The sequence below is a fragment of the Fopius arisanus genome, unplaced genomic scaffold (genome assembly GCF_000806365.1).
Source record: "Fopius arisanus strain USDA-PBARC FA_bdor unplaced genomic scaffold, ASM80636v1 scaffold00069, whole genome shotgun sequence".
NCBI classification, from domain to species: Eukaryota; Metazoa; Arthropoda; class Insecta; order Hymenoptera; family Braconidae; genus Fopius; species Fopius arisanus.
Genome location: NW_011887808.1, coordinates 465,300 through 486,379, shown reverse-complemented (window position 1 = coordinate 486,379; position 21,080 = coordinate 465,300). Strand labels below are relative to the sequence as shown.

Here is a 21,080-nt window from a genome sequence, read left to right as displayed (position 1 = left end):
TTTAAAAGCCAAATGGACTTCAAAATCGATAATAAGGGGAGAGCCCAAGAAAAATGGGACACCCGGGTAAAACGGGACGCGGGGGCTAAATGAAACACGTGCGGAAAAACGATCTTAACTCATTCCCAGTCATTTTTTTCGGCCAAAAAATGTTGGCGACTATCTAAAAGTGTTACTGTTTTTTGCGAATCTAATTAGTTGTTTTAATTATGCTGTTGTTCAAAACTCTCATTTTTTGCTCGTGATCGTGAAATTTCTTCTGCATGGGAATTTAACATGTTTTTATCAGTCAAGTGTAATTATTTCGGAAAAAATGGAAATTTTAAATAATAGATGTTTACGATTGATTTTTTACCCGCATTCCATTTTGTCTCGCGTTTCATTTTGCCCGGATCTCCCCTATACTTGAGTATTCAAGAAATGAATTATTTCGTCAAAGCAGAATTCCACAGAAATTTCACGTCACCGAGTTGTTATGAATTTGGATTTCAAGTTTTTTCACCCCATTCTTCCATTCACTATAAAATTGATGTCCACTATTTTGATCCCTCAATAAAACGAATTATAAGAATTCAGTTATCCTTTACCCTTTTCCAATTGATAGAGAAGAGTATCTCGATCAAAATCGATCGAGCAATTACAAAGTCCAATAAGCACCACCCATTGATCATTGAGCCGAAATTAATTTATTCACTCGATGAGTTTAATTCTCCAATCCAAATTTCATTACCTTTCCGTCATTTCAGTGACGGGGGTAATTGTATTAGAAGTCCACCTCTTCATTTCACCTGGACACCTAGCATTACATAATCATGTAACTTAATTTGCTTTTTCGTTTTCCTTGAATTACATCCCAATTACTTCATTTTCTTGATATCCGGAAACTATTAAAAGAGTTTCTTCAACACAAATTCGTCTTTTTCACGAAAAAAAGTCGTTTCGAATTTCCCACCAAACTCATTTCTTATAGACTATTTTGAAATTTCAAAAATTGTTTAAAAATAAATATATAACAGACAATGCAAAAACTTACCATCAGAGATGAAGATAGTGAATCCGAGAATAAGAGTGAAAATTGTCACAATTTGATTAGTAAAAACCATTATATCCTTTAAAAATTCAATGAAATGAGAAATCTGAATTTCCAAAAATCGAAAATTCCCCACTCAAGAAGTATTTATCCACTTGCACACCAAACTAAGATTCGCGAAGATGTTCACTTCAATAGTCGATTCTTTGTTGGATTTTGATAATTTTTTATTGGATTTGATTAATTTTTTAAATTAGTGGCTGATTGACGTTCTTGCATCACTCGTTGGGAATTTCCTATTGACCGCTGGTTACGACAGAGTTTGTGTGTCAGAAGTAATGAAAAATCAGGGAAAAGAAGAAGAGTGATGCTCCATTGATGATGCAAGCCATACGAAGGCCAGGATATGAGTTCGCTGTGAGAAATCCGCGTGTGCACTGCACCTTGAGAATCCGCGGGAGCTTCTGCCTCATCTGGTGAATACCGAGAGGACAGTTTCACCTAACACGCGCTCTATGCGGCTGCACACGCGCACTCAAAATGACAATTTTAACATGCGCCAATTGCTATTCACTATTTTTCCTCACCCCTTACAATCACTACCAATAATCCATCAAACAATTATCAATTTCACATCATCTAAAATTATCGCCTATAGGCGATACAGCAGCAAAATAGTCCATGTGATTATCAACAAAAATGACTTTATTTTCTCTTGCCTCTTATAAAAATATTTATACGTTAAAACTGTTTTTGCGCTAAATCGCCGATTGTACATGAACACGTAACTACACGAGTACAGCATGTTTATCTTATATTAATGAAAAAAAGACGCGACAGTTGTAAGAAGGAAATATTTTTAATTACACAAGGTAAGTATCATCGTATAAATAAAATATCATACGTATATTTACAAAGGTGAACTGTAAACGTAAATGCAACAGTAATAAGAAAATCTTTGTTCCAGTGACATCGAACTATCTAGCAAACTTGTCATCAGGAGCACACATGTACATGGAAACAGGAGCACTATCTCCACCATAATATCCATAGATAGGCTGTGGTGGGGTGCCATGCATCGAATGTACAACATGCATTGGTTGTACAAAAGGCATCATGTGCACAGGTGTGACACTTCCATTGCCCTGTCCAAGAGTAGAACCATTGTACGAACCGACGAATCCTTCGTGATTCATTTTTCCGGAATAAACACTTCCAGGTCTCATAACAGTGTTAGCATCATGAATGCTTGATGCCATAGCTGCCATTCTGGCGTCATTGGTCTGACCCGACCACCTCATCCTGCAAATGCAGATGATTATAACGACAATGGCAATGAAGGCAACCACTCCACCCACTATTCCAATTATTAAAGTATCATCAGTGCTCGACGAACTCGACGTTCCAACGTCTGGATAGTTTTTGTTTCTTGTTCCTCCGATCGTTGGAGCAACTGTCCAAATAATCTCAGGCTCTGAAGAAAGTGTAAAACTCCTTGTTGATGGAGTTGTCTCTGTTGATGGGATCTTTGTGGAGGTCGACAGCTCACAAGACAGCATCTCCTCTGTTAAATCTATCAAGAATCTTCCGAGCAGATGTTCAGGAGCTGAACATCGGCCACTGAATTCATCAGTGGACATTCGTAACCACCTCCACAAGTGCTTAGCGCCGCAATCGCAATTTATAGGATTTGATTCCAAACCCTTGATCTTCACCATTCCACTTCGTTCATCGAGGGCAGCGAGTAATCCAGGAGATATTGTTGTAAATTTACTTGCTGAAATGTCCAGAGTTACTTGAGTCATCCTGGGCACTGGGAAGAACAGAGCAGCAGGGAGATTATCAATGGAGGAGTTCTTAAGTCCAAGATGTAGATGCGACGACCTGACACCGACTAAAGCACTTGACTGCACGGTTTTTAACCGATCGCCTCGCAAGATTAATTCCGTCAATCGAGGATGCGAGCGAATGGACAAAAGATCATTACCAGCTGACGAATCTTTGATTTCAATGTCTAGGGTTTCGAGGTTGTGCATTTCTTTGAGAATTCCCTGAACATCGAAGTATCCAAGACGAGGGTAATCATAAGCTGACAGAATTCGGAGTTTATTCAGTGATTTGAAGGCGGTCTTTTCAATTCTCGTGACGTCAAGTAGAGAGGACATCTTTAATGAGCGAAGACGTTCAAGACCATCGAATGAAGTTTCGTTGAGGTTCCTCGGTTTGTTCCCAGAGACATCGAGATGTCTGAGAGCAGGAAGGGCTCTGTAAGTAATGGCGAGATTTGTAAAGTCTTCTAGATTGTTGTGAGAAAGATCTAGAGTTCCGAGTAGAGTTGCTCGTTCCAATACTGAGGGCTTAAGTTCTGTTATCTCGTTTCCAGATAAATTCAGGGACTTGAGGAATGGCATCTCCAATCGGGTGACATTCTTGACGCCTGTGTTAGCTAGATTTAAATATCGAAGGATCTTAGCCTCACCTAGGATTCCTCGGATGGCATTTTCGCTTAGCAAATTATGGGATAGATCCAAATGTTTGAGTGTGTTTATAAGATCTTGAGTAAAAACTTCAGCCACTTTGTTCCTGGACATGTCCAAGTGGCTCAACGATGCCGACTGTCGTTGAAGGCTTCGTGTTGGAATCTCATTGAATTTATTTCCAGATAAATCAATCTTCTCGACGCTCTTTATTCTTGAAGGATCGAAGATTGTTTCGGGAAGAGATTTGAGTTTGTTATTTCGAAGATTCAGATGATCCAGTCTTAGGAGTCCCTCCATTGTTCTCTCGCTCATGCTCTCCAAGAGATTTTCTGATAAGTCGATCACTTGCAGTTGCGTAGAATTGTGGAACGCCAGTTCATCGATCGACTCGATTCGATTCCTTGACAAATCCAATTCTTGAAGTCTTCCTATTTGGGAAAAGGCGAATTCTCCAACTGTTCTCAAAGAGTTTCTCGACAAATCTATGAACTCGAGGAACTGTAGATTCTTTATGAATTCACTGGGAAATCTGGTGAACCGATTACCACTCAATCGAAGTTCCCTGAGCCTTGGGTGTATAACGAAACTTGTAGGAGAGATGTAAGTAATGGCATTGTCTGAGAGATCGATGATCTCGAGACCGGTTCCGGTGTCGAAGAACTCCCCTGCGAATGATGTCAGGCGATTGCCTTTTAAATTGAGTTCATACAGGTTGATGAGACCAACAAATGCTGCATTGTCTATGCGCTCGATGACGTTGTAGGAGAGGTCTATGGTTGTAAGATTGTAAAGATGTTGGAAGGTCCTTTCCCCGAGTTCCTGGAGATGATTGTGGGACAGGAGAACTTTGCTCAAGGCAACGAGTTTATCCAGAAGGATTGGGGGCAGGATTTTCAGACCCGTTCGGGATGCATCCAAAGTCACGAGAGAAAGAGGAAAAACTGGTGGAAAGGCGCTGTGGAGAGGATTGTTGCTGATGTTCAAGTACTTCAATTTTGATAATGAGCCTAAGGTTTCTGCTGATAGATGTTTCAGATGGTTTGATGCCAGATTCAATGACACAAGATTGCGTAATGATAGACGTGCCACAGAGACAAGTCTGTTATTCGAAAGGTCAAGATTTAGGAGAGTATCTTCACGACCGGCGAAAGTCTGGGGACTCACCGAAGAAAGCATGTTACCGGACAGCTCGATGTTGATGAGTTTGTCGAAATTCAGAAACATTCGTGCAGGAATTTCTCGGACGAGGTTTCGGGTGATGGAGAGAGATACCAAACTAGGGGCAACAGATCGCAGAAGGTCGTTGGAGAGAGCTGCAATCCGGTTGAATTCTACGTGTAGGTGAGTCAAAGAGGGCAGATAGCTCACTGCAGAGGTCGGCACCAATAGGATATTGTTGTCCTGTAATGAGAGCCATTTCAGGTTCACCAGACCCTCGAAAGCTGATTCTTCGACCTGAAACAGGAGTGAATAGATTTTAATAGATTTGAAAATTCAAACAGTGATGTATTAAATTACGTTAATCTCTTTTAATCTCAATTAAAACTAGTAGATTAAGATTAATTGGACGTGTACCATGAATTGTAAAAAGTGTTTTCTGTCTACGTAAAATTCATGAAATTCACGGTTTAACGGAATTATCGAATTAGTAATTTATTTGTTTGTTGAAACAATGACATAATTCCATAATTATTTAACAATTATCGTTGTAGTGATGCTCAGGTGAATTGATAGATTTGTAAAGTCATCGAGATTGTCTTCTAAATTCTAGATTGATGCAGACAATTACCGTTCTGAGAGCATTGAGTGACAAGTCCAGTCGCGTGAGGGCCGTCAAATTGGAGAATGTATTAATTCCAAGTCGTCCTATGTTGTTTCTGCTAAGATCCAGCACTTGTAGCTCTCTCAAACCGGATAAGTGATTCCTCTCGATTCCCTGAATGAAAGCAGTGCATTCACTGATGTATATTAATTATGAACAACAGTGATAAACAATCATTAACTAGAGAAATCTTCGATAGCACGAACAGGTTAATTCTTTTTGCCTCATTTATTCTGAATAAGTTGAGAGAAGTAATTGTGTATGCAATTATTAAAAGTGTAGATATATTGGAAACTAATGGAGCAAAAAAGAAGAGGGAACTCTGCTTTCCTCGTGAAATTCGATGTTCTTTTGATAATAAAATTAGTGTAATCCGTTTTATTGGATAATTGTACTATTTTAATTTTATATGCCACTTGTGCGATAAAAAAATATGTAAACCTTTCACGTACAGTGATTAAATTATTGGATATATTGAGAAACTTCAATCTCTCTAAATGTCTCAGTGCATCACTCGGGAATTCCTGGAGAAAGTTCACAGATAAATCCAATTGCAGCAAGTTGTAAGCACCTGTTAACAAATAAAAATTATCATTTCTCTATAATCCACGACGAAGTTAATACATTTCGCCGTGTACTATTGTTCGAAGAAAATGAATTTCCATGAACAATTGAATAATAATCTGTAGAAGGATAAAGGACACTTCAATTTAAGAAAAAATTGAATCGAAAATAAAATAAAAGTAAAAAAAAAAATTACAGACCGGTTGGATTATCTGGAAAAGATAATTTACTCCAAAATTGGGATTCCTAATTACTCTGGCAATTAATCGTTTTTTTTTCAATAATTGTTAGCTAGCGTTCTAGCGGTTATCAACGACTAGAACACTAGCTAACAATTATCGGAAAAAACAATTAATTGCCGGAGTAATTAGGAATCCCAATTTTGGAGTAAATTATCTTTCCGAGATACTCCATCCGGCCTTTAAGTCAATATATTTTCGAATTGAGGATTAATTTTAATATCGGAGTAATTTGAAACTAGATATCAATGTCTTCAGGGAAATTGGGAGTAATTTTTTAAATACTCATTTATCTACTCAGTAGATAAAAATCAAAATTTCTAGGCAGTAGAATCTACTGTTTTATCTACTCAGTAGATAAATAAATATTTAAGAAATTACTCCCAATTTGCCTGCAGACATTGATATTTAATTTGAACTTACTCCGATATTAAAATTAATCCCGAATTCGAAAATATATTGACTTAAATTTATCTTTACTTCCATCAACAGTGATTCCATGAAATTAAAATGTACAATTATCATCAATTTCCCAACAATTCAGAAATGTGAATTTAAATTTTTGAAATTTATGGAAAATTATAATGCGATCGAATTTTTTGAGAATGGTACAGAAAATTGTCAACAAAAATTTCTTGAAGAATTCAAATCACGAGCAATTAAAGAGGGGATAATTCATTGCCAATAGCATCACGTTTCATTACGGAGAGAAAGTGGTGAAGTCGGTTAAATTGAATCAATCAATCAACCAACGAAATCTTTCATTTTTATTACAACTGAATTTGGAGGATAGACTGCAACTAACAATAGCATTGTTTCCTGGGACATGAGTTCCACGGTTAGGGAAACAGTATCTGCCATTCACCTAGAAATTTCACTACAATACAATAGCACTAGTAATTAACATAATTATCGTTGAAGTGATATGTTGAGGTGAAATGATGAGATTAAATCGCAGTTTCCATTCTTATGCAAAAAGTTTCAGTAATAAAAGTCACCAAGAGATTAGCGGACGATAACACGTTCATGACATTAAATGCAGAGTAATTTGCTCATTTAAACTCTGAAATAAAATTTAGAATTTACCAAATATGTATTTTGTTTATTATTATGTATATATTTAATCGTTGGGGAGGAAAATTGGAAAATTGGGGAGGCTAGTCCGACCATCCGCGTACCCAAATCTATCTATCAATGTATATATTTTCTGTTTTTCCACGGCGATTCAATTATAATTAACTAAATATTCATCAATATTTAAAAAAATAGATTTTTCCAAAAATTCTCATATTCCCAAACCTCTGGAAATGTTTCATGAATTTTAACGAGCTTTTCAATTCATGAAATGTGATAGTCATAAAAAATTCGATCCATTCGTTTGAAGGTTCCCTAGGGGTTCGCTGGATATTTCAATTGAAAATTTCCAGATGTTATTATTTTTTTAGAATACTGAGTGATTGGATTCCTATAACTTTTTAGTATTGATGCCCCTAGTGGGTTAGAGTTATCGGATATTTTCCGATAGCTTCTTCAGGTTAAAAATGTCAAGTGCAAATCACGAGAGGTTTTTTTCTACAAAAATTGACAAACTCGTTGCTAGGACGCAAGAATGAGGAAAATGTCCCTTTAATTTTCAAGCACGAGTGGTAATTGACGGATTTTCCACTTGAATTTTGGGCGAAACAAAATGCAGGGAATAGCATCTGGATACATTTACACAATCGTACAGAAGAACAGAAAATTGTATAAAACAAATTCAGCAAATGAAATAAAATTATTAAAAAAAAATTTAATAGACAATGAACCAAATTAATTATTCGGAGGAATCCCTCCAAAGCGACTGATTCTTCTATTACGTTTGGAATAATCTAGGTTTTTATCTATCTGTCACACAGAAGATTCAACGTGAAATCCATTGGAACATTGAAAACATTGGAAAAGCTATTAGAGAACTTTCGTTGGACATTTTCCGGAAATTTTCGAAATGATACTCTTTAACAGATTAGAATATTGCACTTTGAATTGCCTGAATTTGAATTTGAAAAATTTTAGGGATAATTAAAGCTTCTATATTAGCTAACAGATTAATTACAGGAATAAAGGAGTAAAAATTCATTTGAGGTTGAAGCTGTACTGAATATTTTCCCCTAAATAATTCCAGAGCATATATACATTTGTAACGGGATGCGCCCCGAGGCATGTAAAGTTAGTCTACAACGAAATAGCAAATTGTTCTCAACATCACAAAACTCCCACGGGAATATCAAGTCTGCACCTCTGCCAAGAGGAACGTGAATCAAGAAATGACGTTATTGTAGTTAACAACAACGAAAAAGAAAAAAAGAAAAATAAAATAGTAACGTTATTACGTTGTCGGTGGTTGGAGTACGTGACACCCGGGCTTACGATATTTCTCACGATACGCGCATGTTCCCCTTCCCAGGAAACCAGCATTGTTGAATATTTCATAATGAGGAAAATAAATTTGCAAGGAGATTGTCAGAAAATTACCCTTGAAGACGTCACTGTTGAAACGGGTCAGATCGTTGCGGGAGAGGTTGAAGAAAAGGATGTGGTGTAATCCAATCAGGGCGTTGTCCTCCATATGAGAAAGCTCATTACGGCTTAAATCTATTCGAATTAGAGATTCTCCGAGAGTGCCGAATGCGCCTCGCGGTAAAGATCCTGAACAAATAAAATGCATTATTTAACAATTTATATAATGGAAATTTCATGTAGAAACCTGAACATTTTTTAGTAACATAACATTTCTAGAGAATCGATGATGAACTGATGAATTCATTGATATTTACTGAAATTTATTGAATATCTCAATTATTCTAAATTTTCAGGTCCATACTGAACTGAAAAACATTGAAAATGTTTAAATTCCAGGAAATAAGAGCTTTTAATTTTCGATTTATTAAAAATAGACCCGATTTTGAGAGGCAATCTTTGTGATGAGTTTCGTAATTCAGGGTTTCGTTAAAACATCAACAACTGCACGGAGGAAAAAAATATTTTTGCTAAATATTCATATTCATAAAAGTTCATTTTCCACTCATTATTACTGAAAATGTCCCCATTACAATGACAATACTCTAAAAAATCTTTATTTTAATATCAAATTCAAATGTTCTCTTTTAATTAAGAAATTAATGGTAATTATTCTCTCAAGAAAATACTAAATATATAAAAATGAATAATCATTAAAAGACTCAAAATATGGACTGCAAATAATTTAATTAATTTAATTGAAAAACAATTTTTATAAACATATAAAGAATTCCCTCAAATCAATGAATGTCTGGCACAAATAATAATTTTTTCGATGCGTTCAATACGGGAAACCCTAATTTCGTGAATTTTTAAGATGAATGAAAAATTTAGTGAACGTTTCCCATTGACATTGAGTTTGCCACTCACATAATCAACAATTCAAATGATATTGGGACTGAAAAATGGGGTAAATTCCAACGATGTGGAAAAAATGCAATGGAGGATGCTGGGAGCTTTTTTTATTTTTCGAGATTCAAACGATTGTTGAGAACCATGAACAGAAATTGGATGTGAATCGGAATGAGGTGAGTCACCCGCATGGAAAATGATATATAAGATAAATATATATTAATTATGTGCACATATATATTGCATGCATACACTCAATATGTATCTGCGATATACATGAAATATATTTTCGGTAAAAATCCGATGTCACATATATGTCACATATAATTGAGTAGCAAAGTGATTAACTAGGATAAGTGCATTTTTTCGACGCGAATTTTTAGCCAATATTTCGCAAATGAAGGATTACAGTGAATTTTTACAACAACATTTTTTATAGAATAGAATGAGAGCTACATAAAAGATAGTTGTCAAAAAATCGGTATCTTCCGTCAATTTTGAGATATTGGCTAAAAATTGGCCTGGAAAAAAAAATCATTGAAAAAAGAATGTGACATATTTTAATGTTAAAATGACGCGAGTGAGAATTGAATTGGACAGTAAAAGGTATGGTGCGTGAGAAAAGAGTTGAAAATTGAAGGTTTTTCCTCACCGATATTATTTCCCGACAGTGAAAGGCTCCGAATAGCTCTGGGGCCTTTCAACGAGTTGGCCGGTACCGAGACTAAATTATTATCATCTAAATAGAGTTCTTCAAGTTGTTGGCATCCTTTAAAAATTCCCTCTTCGATACTCATGAGTCCATTGCCGTGAAGATCCAGTAATCGCAATTCCTTGAGATCTCTGAACTCATTACTTGAAAATATTGGGTTCAAATTATTTCCCAGGTGATTCTCTCCAAGTCTCAATTCCTTGAGAGTACTTTGCGCCTGCAAATGTCGATCCATCAGTCGATGGATTGAATTACCGGTGAGATCGAGCTTCTCAAGTTCCAGACCTGCATTCAGAAGATCCTCCGGTAATTTGTGGTAACCAGCATTTCTCTGTGTGATTGAGATAATTGGCTGATCTCGGAGTAGATCGAGATTCTCTCGTGTGAAGATCACTCGATCGCAATCCATTCTGAGGAAACGCGGCCGTTCCGGGGATTGTGAGCACTTGCAAGCTATCTGAATGTCTCGTTTCAACTCCACACAGGGACGCCATTCTCCCTTGCTACTATTCACTATCACCAGCAGTGAGATGATACAAAATACCCTGGAACATCAATACAACAATTCATTTATTCCCATATTCTTACTCTCAAAAATAAAAAATTCAACAGAAATAATTCATCCTATCAATCAATCTTTCCATGAAATTGCCAGTTTTGCTTTTCAATGCAAGCCTATAAAAATAGTATTTTATACTTAAGAATGTTCTATTCCCATATATAACCACAATTTACGCTTTTACATTTTTTTCGCTAACTATCGATGGCATTCTTGCGTTTTGTCATTATTAAATGATTCACCAAGGTTTGTGGTTGTACGATCATTTCCATATATTTTATCTAAAGTTTTGTGATTCTTTTCAAAAGTTTGGAAGAAACGTTGAAAATGATCGCAGCATCGTGGCATGTTCCTCAGAAAAATGAAAAATTGTTTTTTTTAGACAAAGAAATTGACGGGGATATTTTTGGTTGTTTAAAAGAAAAAAATATAATAGTGTCCCTCATAAAAAATGAAATATACTAGAATCAAGTGCACAGTATAAACCGTATAATGCATATTATATTTATAGTTTAACATAATTTGTTGCAAGATGCAATACTATTGCTCGGGGACCATCAGCCAGTGAATTGCATGTGAATTCTTATAATATATATATTTTTCTTATTATACACACATACAGATGAGTATTTTTCGTATAGTATATAAAATGTTTAATTTAATAATTCCGTAGATAAAATGAGTAATAGAGATTTGATAAATTAGAGGTACAAAGTGGCTTTGGTGACTCTCGAATGGGCGATAGCTCTCCCGAGTTCTGTTTGATTTGTCTGAACTCTTCGAGGAGAGTTTGTTGTGGGTATTTATAATGCGCTCTGATGTTGGGATCCCGTATTTCACAGAGGTCGAGGATGTGGTTCAATTTGTTTACGAAGAATCGTGTTAGTGCCTTGAGTCTGTTCACGATTTGTTTGATTTTGGTGTGTTCATGTAGGAATTAAATGTGTTCCAGGGGTTGTGGAGCGGGTGGTCCGGGTGCCCTAGCTTATGGTCATCTTTCTCAGGATAGATTGTTAATAACTCTCGGCTATGTTATCAATTTTTTTTAATTTCGATGATTTTTTCAGATTTTTCACGCCGTTCGTTACTGACGGCCATTTAGCGTTGAAAAATGGTGAGAAGACGGTCAATCGAAAAATTACGGTCATTTTACATATCTAATCGCAATACAATAAAGCTTTTACCAATCAAAATTCGATATATTTAATGCTTGAAGTATACAATATATTTGAATCAAATATACTGTATATATTTATTTCAGGTATATAAAATATATTAATTCCAAGTAGATTTTTTTTTAGCATACGTACATGCTTCAATACTTTGTTATCGATGATCGCAGAGAAATATCTAGTGAAATGAACAGGGCAATCCGAAGTGTTACGGTAAAATTAATCATACCAGACAAGAAAAATTTTAATGTGTATTTTTGAGATAATTATTCTAGTTTTTCGGGTTAAGTAATGTATAAACCTGAAATTTCACCTAATATTCAGTACCATTACGTACTTGGCGTCATAAAAAAATCTAAAATGTGAAATCTATGTCATGAATTATATAATTGAACTCGAATCAAAGTGATTACATAGAAAAGAAAACGTCATAAAAATGATACGAAAGTTATGTAGCTATAGGGCGGATTGTCGCTTCGTGCAAAATTACGGAGTGAACCTGAATTTTGACGTGATTGACAGAGGATTTGTGAAACTACTGCTTATGTTTTATTGAATTTTTCTCGCTGTGTCATAAATTGTTAAGCCATTTTAATTCTGTTAAGTAATTGATTCTATTTACTTATTTACGTGAGTGTGGGGTACGTGAGTAGTGACTTCTAGATAAGTTACTTTGTACTGGAGACGTGAAATACGTTCTCTCACTTTTCAAGATACATGTTTCTCATTAGAGTACCGAGTTGTATCAATGGTTGCAGTCATGCATAACAACATCATTGCTAATGTTGATGGGAAGTAAATCGTAAATCCACATGGTAAAAAATCTACTTCAATATTCATATAAATTGATTTTCTATTTTTCTGAGTTATTATTCATATTAGTAACTATCAAAAATAAAGGGAAGAATAAAAATTGAGTCGCATTCAATTAGGTATATATATATATATACCTGGAGGGAGTAGACTGGTCTAGGTCGACCTTTGGTGGGGTTCATACCAGTCGCGTCCCTGTCGCGTCCCCGTCGCGAACCCTGGGTCATGCTAAGTGCTGGTGAGGCTTGAAACCTTCAAAAAAAGTTCTTTACCACGCCTTAAATTTTTGGAAATACCTAATAATATTGTTAAGTTAATTATAAATTAACTGCTTTTTGAAGAAAAAGTGCAGTACGCCTACATTGGCATCCACCAGAATAAGTAAGATGACTCAAAAAGATTAAATTCATTAATAGCTGTTCAGCTCGGACAGTAAGGATGTCTATTTACCTTAGGAAATACCTCGAAATAAAAAAAAAATAATGGAACGGAATAAGTTTGAAATAGGGGTAGCTCTAATATACTTTTACTTGATTTCCTATAGAAAGAAATTAATTTCCAAAATTACCATAATTACCATACCGCGTAGTAATCGCATACAACGAGAGAAATATTCAATAAAAAAATCTGAGGTGGTGGTACCGTAATTTTTGAAAATTCAAATAATAGGTATGGAAGATTCCAAAAAAATTCTTGTAAAACTTCCGTGAGTTTTTTTTCAACTCCTGTTCGCTCTGGAATCACGGAAAAGATACGTCATTTTTATTGAATTTCTTTCCGGGTAGTAAACCGGCAGGTCTAAAATTTCCACCAGAAAATTCTCAGTGAAACTGCCATAACGTCGAGTAAAAAGTGCAATTCTTCTCACGAGGATTTTTACGGAACGTTATGTAGATTTCGCTGGGAATCTGGGATCTGGGAAAAATTCTTAACGTAATTTTCGAAAATAATGTCTCTCCCTGCATTATTGGTTAATTTTTTCATTCTCTCCAATTCAAAACGTAAGATGATCTACAAAACTTTCAACTTTCTGTAGTTATAAAAATATTAAGACAAGTAATTTCGAAAAATTAGCATCATGTGAAATTTAATCGTTTCAATTTATCGAAATCGTCCAATTAGTTTATACCTGAAGGAAATTCCATAATTTCACGTTTTGAAAACCTGACTTGTGTGAAATCGAACAGCTACAGCGGCGCAAAACTTTTCCTCACCTCCTGTCAGGAAAGGAAAAAAAAAAGAAAAGAGGGAGGACATAATGGAGATGGGAATCAGTCAGGTAGTTTTAAAAATCGGGTTGGGCTGCATCTTGTATTTGCTTTCTACTCAGAGACTATTACCTTCTGGCTTTGGCCCCTCCTATATTCTCAACTTCAAGCAAATTCTCTAATAAATTTTCCTGGAAAACTCTGACTCGAATGAAAAACTGGAACGAATTCTTCAGGGGCCTTTTGACATCTCAACGAAGAAAATAAGTACGAATTTATATTGAAGATATTTTTTATTCCAAAATAGACAGAAGAATTTTTTTGAAATAATATTTTTAGAGGAAAATTTTTCCCAGGTATTAATTCACTTGAGAGAAGTTTTCAGTATTTTAATACCGTTATTCTCCTCACGTATCTCTTCCAAAAATTCCACATTAATTTACAATTTCCACAATGATATTACTCTCAAGAACTGTCAAGTTGATTAAGAACAAAATGTACTCTCTCAATAATTATTACCATCAACCGAGAAATTCTTCCCTCAAAGAACCCGAAATTTTCAAAAATTTACAAATGATTGGGGGGGCTCAAATAATTATTTCCACAGCTAGATGTTTGTCATAATTAAAACCTAATCAGGCTCGGCTAACAATAACTTAATTGCAGAAACCCTTTTGTTTTAATGTAATATAAATACAATTAATATAAACAATCATAAATATTCCTGGAATAAATGAATATTTGGTAAAAATGATTTTTTTTCTCAGTGGGGATAAAAAAATGGGATTAATCGTCATGAAAAAATTTCCTTTTCACAGCGAAAACAGTTGCTTTTAAATTGATCATCTACTTTATGCTTTATGCTGTGGTTTTGTTTTTTCAATGACTAAAAAGTTGAAGAGCACAACCAGCAGAGGAATTAGCCGGAGGCTAGAGTCACCTGTATGGCATTGATGTCTCCACACGAGACGAAAACTTTCTCGTATCCCCATAACACAAACCTCTCAGAATTAAAAAGACCAGAGAAGAAAAGTACTTTAAAAAAGGAAAAGATGATGGTAATAACCATAATCACTTAATTTCATCGCAATTCTCCTTAAGTACGACATCATTAAATGCAAAGAATCAGAAGATTTGCTCTATCATCGTAGAAAGCAACATTCAGTTCAAATTCAGCGAGAGGAATTGCTGAACTAGCGATTCTGATACAAACACATAAATAGAAAAGAATTCGTTTCACTATCTAAATCAAGAAGTAGAAAAGGAAATTACATTGTTTTCTGCAATTACCTACGAAGATTATTCCAATGATATGATCCAATTTTGGGGGAACTAATTGCAATGCTTGAATAAAATCCACGATCTTTCCCCAAATAGTTGAAAAATACTTGGGGTTATTTTCAGACAAGATGTCTGTATCAATTACTCAACAAATTATTTTTGTGTCAATTATCCAATAATAAAGGCGAATACAACGAATACAGTGATTGATTTGTTTTTTAGAGTATTCTCTATTTTTGTTATTTTGTCATTTTCTTGTGACATCACCAAATACTGATTCATTCAATGCGCATTCTCCATTATAAAACACCGGCAGAATGTGAAAGGTCAAGGAATCAGAAGTAGAAAGACAGTTTACACGTTGCAGCGTTTCACATTACAAGGAGAAACTCAATGGAAGTGCGTGGCTTTATTAATTAAAATTGTAGTTGTGTCCTGTTGATTCCTCAAGTATTATTCTTTGGTAGCACCGACAGTAGTTCCGAATGGAATTAGCCACTATAAAATCACTGTTTAAAAATAAAATGTAATGGAAATAATATTTTTTATCTGTCTGGTTAAAGAACAAAAGGATTGAAATTTCGAGTACTCTATAATTTTCCGGTCTGTAGGATGAGGGGAATTATTGAGAACACTGCAAATTCTAGTTACTCCTTTCCTTTGAGGACTTTAATGTGCAATTATTCTAGTGAGTTCTTAAATCTTATGTTTTTTTTTCATGTCATGATCGTTTGGTAGAAAAACTTAATTTATGCAAAATTGTCGAGATGAGAGAAACTTTCGCTCGCGATTTTGTCTAATAAATTAATTTCCCTGCTATTCCCTGAGAATTTACTACAGCAATCCCATTACACTTTTTCAATTGAAATTATCTACAGCAACATGTACATAAAATTTCTGTAGAATTCTCAATAAACCTAGAAAATACGAAAAATTCGACCGGATGCTCTTCTAGTTTTTAAATCTATTGGAAATTGACGCTTTAAAAAAATAAAAACGCAATGATCTTGAAGCATTAAGGAGTTATTACCAATATCTTCTAATTTTTCAATTTTTTTTTCCAAATTTTTAACGCAGAAACAGTTGATAAGTTTAACGGAAAAAATATATCGTTCCAAAGTTCCATTGTTATTAAATATCAATAAACTTTACCAAAAATTTGGAAAAATAACCATACGAAAGTTTGTGAGTTATTGAATAATGTGATAATATCTGTAATATGAACTACAAATTGATGAAACTGGTTAATTGGAATGAAATAAAAATTTACACAATTGAAAATTGAGAAGTCTTTGTGAAGAAAATTTGAAGAGATTGTATTAAATATTTTCGCCCTGAGTTTGTGGAATGTTATTCTGCTAGGGAGGAATTCGCCACGATGGACTTGTACTGGAAAAATGAAAAAGGGCATCGATGTTTCGTTAGCATCGTAAACGTCCCTTTCCTGGTAATCCTTCCGTTTATAATCATCCACGGTAGGCTTCAGTATACACCTCGGTTCGATGCCTCTCAAGAGAGCAATTTTCTTCCGACTTGGTAACGGTTCTTCCCCTCCGTATCATCACCACCAGATGAACAGAAAAAAATATTCAAGAGAAAAAGATTGCAGGGTCAGGGTCCAGTGGCTTCGGAAAATTTAACGGCGGCCAAAGAAAATCATTTCTTCCAAAGACAGTCAGACTCAGATTGTCAAAAAAATTGAGTATTTTTTTTTAATATTAAAAAACGTTTCCCAAATGAAAAAATGTAATTTAGATAATTATTATATCATAATCGTCGCTTCACGTTCAATATAGGAATTTACTAATGGCTCATGTATAACTGTTCTAGTCAATTCACAGTTTTCATTAAAAAATAATGAGGATTACAAGAGATTTAATTTTTTTTATTTATTCTTCTCGTGGAATTTATCTGATGATCACTCCCTAATTCATTTTAACATTTAGAAAATACCTCGAATTATTTATTTATTATTAATTTAAGACCGTGCGTTGCAATTAATGAATATTTTTCATTGGGTTAAAAAATAATCCTTTTCTCGAATAAATTTATTAATGACACACTTGCTTGCGATAAGTAAATTTAATTAGCAGTATTAATTTTTTTCTTGGTGTAATTAAAACAAGTTGAGATAGCAATCGTCAAAAATATATATTTCAATCAGCGATTAAACTAAAATATGAAGAAAACCCGTTCGTCACTGATTCTAGTTTCTCCATAATCTTCTAAACAAATAGAGCAAATTGATACTAAGCGGAAATTTCAATCTAAAGTTTCCAAGCATAAATATCCTGGACATACTCTCATTAGCTAATGAACCAGTCATAATTTTTAACGTAAAATGTAGAAAATACCTCATTATTCTGCAGATTCAATTGATCAAGAAGATCCACACGAATTGTCACTTTACACCCACGAGCTCACAACTGGTTCCACGCACATCTTGAAAAATCTGAATAGTTGGAAGAAATAGCAGATCTAAATTGTCCGGAAAATGAAGAGATAATCACCAGAGAGACTGAGGTAGAGCATGTGTCAAATTGTTGAATAACAAATGAGTTTTTTTATGAAATTGGAGGTGTTGTGCGAGCAGATGGAGGACTACTGGCGCCGAAGTTGTTCTCCAACCTGGAGTCAAACCGGAGGAGTAAATAGGTGAGCAGGTGGGGGAATAAATGAAAAAGAAGAGGGAAAAAGCAAGGAGCGTTGTCGAGGGCAAGTCAACATGGAGAAGGGCCTTTAACATAACGGAGAATTCATTCTGGGAAGTATATCAACGCGAAAGGCTCACCGAGGATAAATGAACACGTGCAATTTGTGGCAATGAGTAGGACATAATGCGAGCATTCAGAGTTCTTGGAAAAATGCCCCATCGAGACCATTCATGATTTCATGCCAAAATTATCAAGAAAATATTTCATTAGTCGATCATTTTTAGACTAACAAAATTTCTCAGGTGAGATAGAAAGGATTGATAATCCCCATTATTTCATTAAAGGTCCTTGCATCTTATCCAAAGGATGTTGCAAGGACTCGCGGTTTGATTCATGGCTTAATAAAGTCCTTTGAGTTATTCAAAGATGGCGTTGATTGATTTTAATCTAATTAGACGATGAAAAACCGGTTTTTATTGTACTCAGTGCGGAAAGTTGTGGACAACGCACGTTACCTCTTCTTTATTTTTCAATTTTCGATTGTATGTAAGGAAATATTATAACTCAATAGTTAGTTTTAGTCTAATTGTTTTTAATTAATGTTATTGCAGACAGTAGACCTCACATCTCTTCACTCTTCTTGATAATGAGATGTACCGCGCTAGTACTTTATAAATAGTTATTGCCGCTATATTGTCATTTCTCATGTTCTCTGGAAATTTATGGGAAATTCTGAATCAGATGGACGCGCAAAAATGTACCATTTTTAGATTCCATTATTATTATTCAGCGACTCACAAATTTTCATTCTTGTTGATCTATTTTTCTCCATTTTTGGTTAAAGTTTGGGAATTTTTACAAAAGTTTACTAAGAATGAAGGAATTTAGATTCCATTATTATTCAGCGACTCACAAATTTTCGTACTCGTGGATCTATTTTTCTCCATTTTTGGTAAAATTTTGGGAATTTTTATAAAAGTTTACTAAGAATGAAGGAAAATTCTTCCAGTGTTTTCACCTCGTGAGACATTAAATAATAATTGAACGGTATATTTTTTAACGTCAATTTTACCAACCGTTTCTTCGATATTAAAAAAAAACTTGAAGAATGAGAAGATATCCGCAGTAATTCCTCAATATACTGCTCTGATAAAATTGAAAAAAGAGGCACTTTTTTGAACTCATAAAAGACGAATCACAAAAGTGCCTCTTTTATTTAATTAATTCACGAGTTTAATTATTCATGATAAATTACCATAAATAGTCAACTAATTGAAAACTTCAGGATATTTACCTGAATTTTTCTTAGGCATATAGATTTTTATAGAATAATTAAACTGAAAGTCATGGATTCCAGATTTTCTCATAAGTTTATGATTTTTTAACAGTGGAATCCATTGAAATTTTCAAAAATTTATAGATTGAGACAACAATATAATTTAGTTATATTATAATATGAATAGTGAAATCGCTAAAGTAGGAAAATGTTTTTGTTACGAAAGTGACTGTTGACACAAGAAAGTGTATTTATATTGTCCAATTGAAAGCAGAATTAACAACAACTAAAATCCATTGAAGAATTCAATAAAACATGTGAAACAGCGTGGGCTACTTATGACCTCCTGAAAGACCCTGAACTTGATTTCAGAACTTGGTATCAGGTTATTCAAGCCTCCACAGCGAGTATAAATAGATATAATCTTATAATGGACAAACCAATGAATATAATGAGAAAGAAATGAAGGAGCGAGTATTACAGGTATTGTAATAATTTTTTTGTGTGAAAATAAATAACTCGGCCTCAATGTTGACGCCTGCAGGCGATCGATCTCCTTTACGCCATGTGAAAGTAGATCGGATGGGTGTAGGATTAGGAATGTGAAAAATAACGAGGTGAGAGATACATGAGGCGACGATATACAATAAAAAGTGTCATTCTCTTATACGGTTGCAATGACTCGTTTTCATTTTTACGGAATCACTCTCCCCAATTCCATTATAGAGATCATTTCGGACGACTCAATAAGTCATTATCAAAAAGAACTTCATTGAGGGAATCATTTTTTTTGTTAATAGTCTTATTTATTCGGAATTCGAATATTAAAGTAAATTTTTCAATAATTTAGATATTGAATTAATTGAGGAATTATTCAATTACACAATTAATAGAAAATATAATTTTTCTTAGTTATTCAGAGAGGGTTGGACATTTTGTTTTTGTATTTATGGAATAACTCGAGGGTAATATACGTGAAATTGAGATTAAATCCTCGCTAATTTTACATAAAATAATGGATTTATGAGTTGAAAGTTAAAAAAGGCTCAAAAGGCAAATGAAAATTTTTAATAAAATTATTTATATACTGCACTACGCAAATTCTCGTTTATCTAAAAATTTTTCCATTGTGAATTGCTGAGGGTACACAAAATGGAAAAATTAGGGGCACCATTTCCAAATAAATGATTTATCATTTTAACGCGCGTCAGACAAGCTGAAAATTCAAAAAACTCCTATAAAGATCAAATTCGATTTTTTTTTAATTAAAAAATATCCTGTCACGTTAGTCAATTTTTGGTGGATCGAAAAATGATGATCGGACTATAGGTTCACTCCAGGTCAGCTTTTACCTTATCCTGACTTGACCTTGATACAACCTTGATCTAATTTTGTACAAGTATGATAAAACCTTGAGAGGATTTTGACGAGAAAGACTGAGTGAAAATTATATTCAACAAATAGTTCCAAATATCCATCTTTTCAAAACTCGTATCAACTTTCTGGTAATCCTTACATTGTTCCCTTTATTATGCAATCCAAAACACAATGAAAAAAAAAGGAAATTATTAAAGGGTGCTAAAGAGCGATATTGTTTAAAAGGGATCTATCAAGTTTACAAAAAAATAAAAATTACGTAGCTTACTATTGCTCTCCAGAAGATTGAGTGACAGCTAGATGCAATAGTAAGCTACGTGTTTTTTATCATTTTTTATCAAACTTGGTAAATCCCTTTTGAATAATATCAATCTTTAGCGCCTTTCAGTAATTGTTCCTCGTTTTTTTTATTATTTTTTCATGTCCATTCAAGTGCTTCCCGTAACACAAAATTGATCCCAAATTTTAATGTATTTTAGGTTAAA

General features: G+C 34.3%; 1 protein-coding gene across 1 annotated transcript; it reads right to left on the bottom strand.

The window, feature by feature from the left end:
• Positions 1-1,717: 1,717 nt before the first annotated feature.
• Positions 1,718-17,891, bottom strand: LOC105269424 (chaoptin). The gene is made up of 6 exons (XM_011309643.1): positions 17,643-17,891; positions 10,196-10,800; positions 8,647-8,820; positions 5,785-5,903; positions 5,300-5,446; positions 1,718-4,965 (listed from the first exon to the last, which is right to left on the bottom strand). Exons 1-6 carry the CDS (start codon positions 17,645-17,647, stop codon positions 2,008-2,010), a joined length of 4,008 nt encoding a protein of 1,335 aa, XP_011307945.1. The 5' UTR covers positions 17,648-17,891; the 3' UTR covers positions 1,718-2,007.
• Positions 17,892-21,080: the final 3,189 nt, after the last annotated feature.

Excerpts from the sequence above, each read along its gene's own strand:
- LOC105269424 (XM_011309643.1), bottom strand. Across the intron at positions 8,821-10,195 it reads ACTGTCGGGAAATAATATCG|GATCTTTACCGCGAGGCGCA; the intron begins GTGAGGAAAAAC and ends TTATTTGTTCAG. Across the intron at positions 4,966-5,299 it reads CACTCAATGCTCTCAGAACG|GTCGAAGAATCAGCTTTCGA; the intron begins GTAATTGTCTGC and ends CTCCTGTTTCAG.